Here is a 10,886-nt window from a genome sequence, read left to right on the forward strand (position 1 = left end):
CTAATAACAGGATGAGGGTGAAATGGATGGACTCCCTGGTAGCAATTAGGGTGAGTAGCTGCGCTGCAGGTTCCAATCTGGTGACAAAGCCATGTGGATATCTGCATAACTAAACCACTCCAGCACCCATAGGACAATCAAACCAAACAAAGGATTTGCAGAACTCAACTGGAAAGATGATTAGGGTGCATGCCTGGGCGTGCACTTTATGGCACTAAAGGACCTGAAATGTCCTCTGTGTTTGCCAGGTCTCCTCTCAGAGCAGCTATGCGTTCAGGCCCCTTAAAAAACTCACCAAGCCTCAAGCTTAAAAGCAGAGTTAAAATGTCCCTTGCTTCCACGCTGGGGACATCTCAACACTCCACTTCTCTCATATTGGAGAGGTCCTCATATTTTGATAAGCTCATATCACTTGGTTTTTTTTATCCTCAGCTCTGCTAGGGAGATCCCAGTACTATGTTTCTAAAATGAACAAGACTACGGTTTCACAATTAATACTTTACTAGCAAGGTAACTCCGTTTTCTCTCCCTGGCAAGTGGTCTCTGTACACTGAACCCAGGAGCTGTGTGGAAAAGAGAAGGCTATAAGACAATTGTTTAATACTAGAAATTCTGCACCTCTGAATTGCATTTTTTTGTATATTTTACATTAGTCTGTGCAATTTAATAGGAAAAGGCCATGCTAATTGCCCGTAACTACATTGCCCTTCTAGATTCCACTGCCTTTGAGGAGCATGTAGTTCCCAAGCTACTTGTCTCCCTCACCAAAAGATGTGGTCTTCGGGATTGACCCACCATGTACAGCACTTTGCATCAATCACAACTCTTTTTGCTTTCAGTGAGTCACTGAATTTGAGCCTACAGAAAACATCACCACCACCTAACGCTGTTTAAAGCACATCACTCTTTATGCCAACACATTTTAGAAAAAAGTAACATGTGAGAGGGAACAATTCCTAATCTTTACTTAGAAAATTATCTGAAAAACCTTTTCAGTTTAAATTGTGTTTGATCTCTTTTGCTGTTCCTGGCCACGCTCTCCTCCAAAGCAGTGACCTAAGCAACCGCATTTCCTCTCCTTCATGGTGACCACACCACAGTTCATATAACTCCAGACAGTTATCAAATTCCCTTTTGCCTGAGCTATAAATGCTTAATTTCTACAATCTTTCCTCTTATGTAACTCATATTTTTTTCCCCTTCACCAGAAGTGAAAATGTGAAGGGTCTTCCTGGCCACTAATGCTGCTAATTACTCATTTTCTTGTCAAATGGGCTAAACGTTTTTTAATTGCTCGCAGAGGAAACGTAATAATGGACTTGTGCAAGAGAGTGTCTTTCATCTGCAGGACAGCAGATTTGAGATTACATGCTGTCAAATAGTTGGAGCACATTGGGGTGCTGCAGCAAAGATAGTCTTTGCAATGAGCAGAGAACTGCTGGAGGTGGAACACAGCTACCTCACCTTAGCTGGCCATGGCCATGGGAACAGAAGCTGCAGCTCACTGGCAGAGAGACTGTACAAATAAGATATTAGTCACCGATAAGCAGTAGAATAAAAGAGGGGTAACATGATGTGAGTAGGAAGGAAACAGGAGAAAATCTAATAAAATCTAAATATAAAACCTGCCTTTTCAGGGAAGTAGATGTCAAAAGTTATCATTAAAAAAACAGGAGAAGAGCAGTGGTTGCAATGTGGTTGCGCCTCTTATACCTACACATGCAGCCCATCTGCCTCAATGTCTGATGGAGGAAAAAAACAATCCCGGCTGGCACGTGTCAAAGTTTTCTTCATTCAGTGTTAGTCAAAGCTGTGCAGCCACATAGACTGAAGGCCAGCACGTGAAAGCTCAGGCATGACCTGCATCTGACTTAATCCACTAATTTAAATAAGCAATTCAGGTAAGAAGGCAACAAGACAGAACATTTTCCTGTCAAAAGCTCAAAAGCCTTTCAAATGTATCTGTCAGCAGACTTACTAGCATGTGCTTTGTGTGGTGAGCTTGCAGCCCCTCAGAACCCTCTACCTTAGGGAATATACAGAAGGAGTTGGAGACAGGTAACTAAAAAACCGTAAACATTTACACGCTCTCCAGCTTGTACGTATGTGAATTTTCCCTACATCACCACTGGAAAAATTACTGGACTCTGAAAACCAAAAAAGGTTGGAAACAATTGCCTTAGTGATCCGCTAGCAATGCAAAAAAGCTACGTGAAGCACATCACTTCAAAGTAAGTTGCATCTTGCACTTCCCACATTGAAAGCTGAACTCTTGATGAATCACTACATCAGTAAAGCAAACTGGGCATTCTGGGTAACAGTGACCACTCTTTCTCCAACAGTAACACTTCTGCCACATCAGAAACTGTGATTAGAGCAAGAAAATCATCTGTGCCTTAAGAAGTAACAATGCTGTACTTCAGCCCTCTTTGGAACCCAATGCATGTTTACACCTAGAATTGTTCTTGGTTAATATTTCATGCAGGAACTTCTATTCTGCACAACATCAGAAAGTAACTAATCAAGAAAAACTGCATATGCAGAAAAACTCCAAAGCAGGGTAGCTTTAAAGCTAAAGTTCTGTCAAAAATCTAAAACAAAAGCAATATCATAGAGCAGAGAGAAGTTGGAAAATTGCAGAGCTTTGCTGTTTCAGACACGGAAGTTCATGGGTCATTTAGGTCTCTTGTTCTTATGGCAGTTCTTTATTAATTCTTCAGATAATGGTTATCTGAAAAGGCAGTGGCAATGTCTAAAACCATAGCTACAGCAATATTATGTCAATCAATAAAGCAAAAGGAAGCATAATCTGATGATCTAATCGCTTATTAACACTACTGTTTCTTTCTCCCCCAAATCCACAGGCTTCTAATTACAAATAGGATAGGATGCCAATAACTGGTTAGATCAGCTTCTTAAAATCTAAGATATTTAAAAATTTTCCATCTTATTTTAAGAAACACATGTTCTGATATGCCATTTAAACTGGAACTGAGCTCAGCAGTAATATATGTGTTATTTAAAAACATCACAGATTTCTGAAAGCAGCTACAAAGCAAAATCTGTTTGGAATTGCTCAGTTTTATGCACGGAGGTTTCTGCATGAGCTGGCAGATATATTTAAATTTTCTATTTATACACAACTTACATCCATGTTTTACAAACATGAAGGAATAAACTTTGTAACTGCCTTAAACACATCACTATTTTAGAACTGACAAAATCACCACAAAAAAGAGAGATAAATGCTTTGTCTAGGATCAAGATCGGAAGTCAATTAATAGCTAGAATCTGCACCTTCAGAGCTGGCGCCCTGCGTATATGCCTTTGCATATAAAAAGCCACTTATCTTCAAACAGTCATAAGATTGGTCATGTCACATAAGCCTTTATATGCAATTGAGTTCTCCTTGCAGCAGCAAAATGAGTGAAGATTAAAAAGAAATCAATTCAGACCAAATGAAATGTGAAGAGAAATCAGCTTTCTTGTTTGTTTGGGTTTTTTTTAAAAAAATGCAACCACAAGAAACAAACATGAAAACCCCTGAAACAGATCAAATGGTCAGTCCAACTCAAACTCAAAAGTTTTACTTTGGGGGTTTCTCTCCAGAATGCAGAATACAGTGGTTCAAACCCCTTTCAAAATTTCAGTTTTTACTATTAGGCTTGGGATATCAACACCTCTCCTTTCTAACGCTGTCTTAACATACTACTGGCGTACCCTCTATCTAAACTAAGCACCTCTATCTAAAACAAGCACCAGATGTGCTCAGCTACCACATGACTCTTTTTCAATGAATATGCAGTGATATTATGACTGGAGTCTCTCCAGAGAAAGCCTTCCACCCAAGAGACTAGGAACTTGGGACTGCTCAGCACCTGCTCTCTCTCTGCATTGGTTATTCTCTGGTAGGGAAAACTGTTTCCACGCCACGAACCTACATTTGATTTTCCAGCAACATGGTGGGAAAATATCATCTCAACTCACAGTTCTGGGATGAGTTAAACTACTTCAAAAATCAGTATGTGTCTGATTGATGCTGCAGAGGGTTGATTCTCCCTCCCTCTTTCTTTCCATCCCTTCCTGGAAAAAAAGGCTATCTCTGCAGCTATATAGATGGCCAACTACTTCAGATATGTTTAGTGAGTATCATCAAGTACAAATCTTGCCAGTTCCTAACAGTGAAGTGTAAGAAAGTCCAGAGAAGTCCTTACAGTCAAGCTGACACAGCTATGGCCGGTGGGAGGCATTGGGAGTGGGAAGCAGGGAACTGAGGGGGTTTGTAAAAGGAAGAGGAGGTTGGATGAAAAAAGAGAAGGTACTGACAAATGCGGCAAAACACAGATCTTAGCTCTAGATGATATATTATCCACTACAGCAACATGGAACACTGCAGAGTATGGACTTTTCATTTGTAGGTTTATTCTCACAGTTTCTGCCATCATCTGAAATCGTCAGCAGTGCTAGTCCCACTGCTCTTCATAACCTGTTTATTTCGTACTTTATGTGCTATCAAATGCAAATATATATTGGTTTAGCAGCTGGGAGTATGTGTCTGTTACCTTTAAGAACATTAATGCATTGCTGAGATCTGGCTTTTGTCTGCAAATGTCCATGAGATCTTTGCCTTCTTCCCAGATCTGTGTGCATTGCTTGCTTTGAAATTCCAGCAAATGCTCTGCATGAATGCAATGCCTGGTATCTAATGCCCACTGCAACCAACACAGACATATAAGCCTAATTAATCACTGATGTAGTCTCAAGAACTGTCCATGTGGTCTACAGGTCATTTAGCACTGGCTCGAAAAGTCCCACTGCCTGGCAGACAACTGCTTAGGAGCTAAGGCTGGCATGTAAAAGGAAGTAAAGCTGCCTTGCTCAGAAGAAGAAAGTCTCTGGAGTTTGTACTGAGGTACTTTGTAGATGTTTGCTTCTTCAACACTATTTCACCTGAATTTAATTTTAAAAGCTATACAGTTCACATTAGTTCAAAACAAATAGGGCACTTCTATCAACATACCGTACTAATAATGTGGTTGCCGTAATATAATACAGTCATGATCTACACCAGTTCTAAGACCTTGTTGGCTTTCTTGTTTATATGGTACTAAAGCCCTACAGGATTAAATGAGTTCCTGACCTCTCACGACAGCAATAACGTAAGTACTTTGCACTCATACAGCACCTTTCATCTTGGAGTGCTTCTGACACATGAATTTTCATTACATCCCTGTGACACACAGGTAGGCGTCTAGGCACACTTCAAAGGCAAGAGAACTCTGCCATGGAAAGGTCACACAACTTGGCCCAAACAGCTGGTGAACAGCTGGGAATGTGAACTCTCCCATTGCTTGTTCTGAATGTCCAGAAAATAACACTTACCTCAAAAGTGAGCTTCATAAAGCATTAATCAAAATGTTTAACCCCCTACTAAGTTTGCAAATGGCATGGGCAGACAACAAGCTCGCTAATTCTTTTTGATACATTATTCATGACTTGTTCTCCTTTTCTGGCAACACGTCTTGTACTTAAGAAAAAAACCCAAACCCATCCAAATAGAAGAAAAAAACCAATCTGTTTTTTGAAAAATTATTGCAAAATAATTTGGAATCCAAAGCGTTTAGCACTTCCCTTATGCCTCACCTGTTTGATCCCAACCACTATAACTATGCCTAATGTATGGCCATTTCTCTGCAGGGATGGAGCACCAGAGTGACCTCAGCAGAAAGTGGCAGCAGGACTCTGCCTGCTCGGTTATAGTTTCCAAGGACCAGCAATGTGCTGAACAACACTATGTCTGCATACCTAACAGTTACACTGGCAAACAAAACTGCCCAACCAACAGCTAGTGATAGCAACTGAAACTAGTGATTCATGGACTGTTTATATGATACCCAGAAAGGAAAAAAACTCCTACTGTTCTGGCTGGTAATTAAGAGACTACTGCAGACCGGCTTCAAGTTCAAAATACTGCTCTCTGCCTGGCCTTTGCCACCCTGTGAGCAGTGAAGGGAGTTACCAGCCATATTTGCAAATTTTATTTAACACTGTCTAGGGCTGATTCTGCACTTCTGAGAGAGTCAGTGAACTAGTGCACACCTCAGCTGCCCTCCTTTAAAATAATGCTAATGCAAATATACACATGCATCACAAATCAGGCCATCACAATACATGTGTGCAGCTCTAAAACCGTGTTAAAAAATGAAACAAAAAACCTGATGTGGGTGGTAATGGATTTTTGAGCACACAGGGTAACGGTGGTTTTGTTTGCTGGGTGAGCTGTTTGAGGTTGTGTTGTGCTCCATCACGTGGAAGCAGTTTATTTCTCTCCAAGCAACTACATTCAGCATCATTTTTCATGGGAGCTGCGATTTTTAATGCAAACTCTGCTCCCCAACAGCTGAGCTCTAAGTAAAAGACTGATTAATATGAATCTAAGGATAATAAGTCAAGAGTCCAATGCCCTCACCAGCAGAATGGAAAGGAGAATCTGTCTTTTGGTGCTATGTGTTAACTCTTGGTATGAAAATGCTCTGTTGTGTCTATTTGTGTGTGTGTCAACATTCCTAGAGAAATATAAATAAATACATGGATGCACACACCTGCACTCACACACATACACATATATTTGGGCAAAGAAGAAACATTGATTTAAAATATATAGGATTATTTTCCTCAAGGCCTTACTCCAAGAAGAAAAGTACTGCTGTACTGTAAAAAAATATATAAGGGGAATGGGTTGCAGAAAGAAATCATGGAAATAATAGGTCAGAAATAGTTTATTTCTCTAATATTCTGGCATTTGCACCAGGACTATGGTTTTTTTTGTGGGGAAAAAAAAAATCAGGTATTTGTCTAAGAAGATTTTATGGGGTGATCAAATGAATTTAGCTGACTAGATCGAAACAACTCTGCAATATAGCCTTATCCCAAAAGCACTGTCGGATTAGAGTCCAAGAGTCAACAAGATACTCTTCCCTGGCTATAGTGGTTCTGGAAGTGGCTGCAGGAGCTGAGTTTGCTAGTTGTAACGAGCACTGCTCAGCATTTTTCACTTCCTACAAACTAAACAGCCTTCTCATAGCAAACATCTAGTATGGGGCAATGGAGACAGCCATAAACTATGTTCTGCAAATATTCTCTAGCCTTACTGTAAACTTGCCTTAAAGTAGCAAGAAATCTAGAGACAGCCACATACCAAGATCTGGCAATTTCCTAGTGAAGTTTGCTATTGAGTAAAACTACTCAACACCCAGAAAAGCCTCTTAAGATGAAAATAAAAGGTGAGATTCTATTTGTGTCTCACTTTTCAATCTCAGGTATCAAATAGTATGAGGTTTTGTTAAAAAGGCTTCGCTTTGAACGTTCTACTTCCAAATACTCTTGGTATTTGAAAGAACAATGTATGAATAGGACACATCAAGAGAGTTTATGACTGAGGGCATTTCTTAAACATCTCCTCTTCCCTAATCAGGTGAAGTTCATTATGTCCCTCATTTTTTTTTAGTCTTCTCTTACTTCTGACCTGTAGTTCTCCTCTCTTTTACAGTATCATCCAGAGCAAGTAACATTACTTCATGCAAATATTACTTCCTTTATCATTCTTAGAAATCTTTTTTATCTGCAGCATACATTCACAGAAGGAGCTATGGCAGCCTTTTTAAAGCTATCTGTTGGCACACCCATTCTTTTACGTTGCTTCCATTCAGACCTGTTATTAAAGTTATTACAATTTTGGAGAGTAGAAAGGTGACTGGCTCAGCAAGTCAGTCTGTTTTCAAAAACCAAGCCCAACAATAATGCTGTACAAGTATATAAAAAACCTTCCTGTATTATATACAGGAAAACAAAATTCTTATCCTGTTGTATGAACAGCATCTCTTCAGACCTGGAATAACTTTGTCCCTGTCTCCGTTTCCTTATTCCCATGTGGGTAAGTCTCCCACTAGGCTGGTACAAAAAGCACCTTTCCAGTTCCCAAACTGGGGTTTTCTGCAGGAATCTCCCTGCTCACTAGATTCCTCCCTTTTCAATTAAGTACCTCCCCAGGCTGTCATCTGAGACAGGGAACAACTCTAACTCTCTCGAAGGGCCAATGCTACAACTTGTTTATCAAATAAAACATATTTTCTGAGTAACTGTCCCCCTAACGTTTCCAAAGTTGGTTAGGTAAGTGCTTACATGTATCATTTGCATGTTAACATCCCTCCTGTGACACTGGTACCCAGCCAGCCAGAAGGCCCGTCACTTATAGAACTGTAATCTCTTGTTTGCTAATTTTTGAAATCCTCCAGAGCACAGCGAAGTCAAGGAGATGCATTTTATGGGCTGACATGGATTTTGAATCAAGCCGACCTTGTATGAAGCAAACTGCATACATGCACCTGTTATACTAAAGTCTGCTGAGTGAACTACTTTCAGTTTAACTTCTGCTGTATGTTACCCACGCGGCACAGTTATAGCATATAAATCCCCTTTTCCCTCATCTTTTGTGTCTTTAATTACTTCCTCACCCCCGAGTACGATCTACAGAAGACTGACTTAGCCGGGAAGTTATGTGGTTGGTAGAAAAGGATGGAATCACATTTTTTAGCATCCGGGCTTATTTAAATTTAAAGGACTAGGAAGCAAAATGTGCCTAGCCCAGCCATGATAGATATATGATCAATTTTTGCTATTTTTTCCCACTGTAATATTTTTTTTTCCTTTCACTTTCTTTTTACAAGCGGGTGAAAGTACCCACTAATTTACCGGCATCTTTGATCAAGGAACATGGGAGCAAGTGCTTATTCTGCTTAGAAAACAAGAGCTTCTCAGCAAAACTTAGTGACTTAGGACAAGGATAAAAGCTATTTGAGACGCGATACTGACTGTGGCTGCCCAGACTAACGCTGGTGGGTATTAGTGGATATTGTCCTATTAAAAATGTGATAACAGGCCCCATATAGTGCAGCCTGACACAAGACCGGGGTCTTACCTGTCACAAATGCTGAAACAAGAGAGGAGCGATCTCCCTAACCACAGTGCTGTGCCAAACAATCACCCTGAGCCGCGAGCTCGGGCAAAAGAGCAGTGGGTGCATCAAGCACAAAACATGTTTTTACTGCAAATGCAGCAAGCGGTGTTTAGGAGGATGAAGCAGGACGGCTGCGTGTAAGGGAGACGGATGGGAAGTCAGGGGACACAGGGACATTCTCTTAGCGCTCAGGACAGGGGACAGCCTTAGGTCACCAACACCGCCAGCGAGTTTCAGCAGGGCTGGAGTGCACAGAGCTGCTCGGGGCTGAAGCGCTGTGGCAGCAGCTCCTCCTGCTGTGCCACGACCTTCTCAGCCTCCTGCCCTGCGCCCATCACCCGGCTCACAGAGCCCCAGCGGGGGAAGGGGCGCAGCCGGAGGTTCACCTGCCGGGATGCCGATGGGAGGCGGAGCGGCTCCCGGCCGGGATGCCTCCTTTATCCCGGGATGCCGCCCCCGCTCTTCGCCGATGGGATGCGGAGCGGCTCCCAGCCGGGATGCGGGCGGCGGGGAGGAGGGGACCGCGGCGCTGCGGCAGCGGGAGCGGGACGGAGCCCCCGGGGAACGGGATGGAGCCCCCCGGCAGCGGCAGCCGGGCCTCCCTTCCCTGTGCCCGGGATGCGCCTCCGGGTGCGCCGGGATGCGCCGAGCTGCGCGACAGAAGCACCTGAGCAGCCGTGACAGCTTGGGGGGGGGCGGGAAATAAACCCAAACCAGCCCCACGGAGAGCGCATTATGTAATTTCAGATTATATAATCCTAAAATACAAGGCGGAAGGGGGGGGAATAATAATAAACAAACAAACAAACAAAGAGCCGGAGCCGAAAGGCGCTGCGGCTCCCGGCGGGGCTGCCCGGGGCGCGCACCGAGGCGCCGCCGCTCCCGTTCGCCGCGATGCGCCGGGAGAGGACGGCGAGGCCGGGCTCGACCCGCCTCCCTTCCCCTTCTTTTTCCTTCCCTTTCCCTTCCTTTTCCTTCCCGTTCCCCGCGGAGGTCGCCCGAGGAAGGGAAGGAAGGAGGGAGGGAGGGAGGGAAGGCGCCGCCTTTCCTTACCTGCTCCCCGAAGTCGATGGCGATGTTGGTGATGCCGAGGGGGACGAGGAAGCGGATGAGGGGCCAATAGTTCGTGAGCGCCGGGAATTTCACCATAGTCCCAGCTGCGCGGTGACCCCCCGGCGCATCTGCCGCCGCGGGAGGACGGGAAGGATGAAAGGGCGAAGGAGGAGGGTGCGCGCCCGTCCCCGTGCGAGCAAGCGGGAGGCGGGGGCGGCGGGGGAGAAGGGCGAAGGAGCGCGGCGGCGGAGCCCCCCGAAGGATAAAGGCGGCGGGGAGCGGTCCTGCCTCGCCCGGCGCGGCTGCGGGCTGTGCCGCCGCCTTAGCAGGAGATCGAGTCCATCCCCGCCGCCCTCCTCCCACGCAACGACGAGCCGCCGCCGCCGGAAAAAGAAAGAGGAGGGACACCGCCGCCAGCCGCTCCTGCGGGCAGCGCTGCCATCCTCGGGGCGCGGGGGACAGGGGCGGATGGAGCCTTCCCCACCCCCCCCCCGCTTCCACCACACACCCCGCCCGCCTTCGCTCCCCGCTCGCCCCGCGGCCAAACGCCGCCTCCCTCCCTCCGTCCCTCCCTCCCGGCGTCCCTCCCGCCCGGGCACGTGGGCTCGGCACGGGCTGCGCGCGGGGACAGCGGCTCCGAGCGCCCCCAGGCTCGGCCTCCGCCCCGGGTGGCCTGGGGGGGTCGTGAAGGGACAGAATCATAGAATCATAGAATAACCAGGTTGGAAGAGAGCCACCGGATCATCGAGTCCAACCGTTCCTGTCAAACACTAAACCATGCCCCTTAGCACCTCGTCCACCCGTGCCTTAAACACCT

The 10,886-nt window shown here is 44.9% G+C and overlaps 1 protein-coding gene across 1 annotated transcript in view; it reads right to left on the reverse strand.

Annotated features, from left to right (window-relative positions):
• Window positions 1–10,545, reverse strand: part of ANKH (ANKH inorganic pyrophosphate transport regulator) — a 111,742-nt gene extending 101,197 nt beyond the window's left edge. Inside the window, exon 1 of the mRNA XM_069853502.1 lies at window positions 10,070–10,545. Coding sequence (XP_069709603.1) covers window positions 10,070–10,165 — 96 coding nt within the window. The 5' untranslated portion in view covers window positions 10,166–10,545. The remainder of the gene's footprint in view (window positions 1–10,069) is intronic.
• Window positions 10,546–10,886: the final 341 nt, after the last annotated feature.

This window comes from Phaenicophaeus curvirostris, chromosome 3 (genome assembly GCF_032191515.1).
Source record: "Phaenicophaeus curvirostris isolate KB17595 chromosome 3, BPBGC_Pcur_1.0, whole genome shotgun sequence".
Taxonomy (NCBI): domain Eukaryota; kingdom Metazoa; phylum Chordata; class Aves; order Cuculiformes; family Cuculidae; genus Phaenicophaeus; species Phaenicophaeus curvirostris.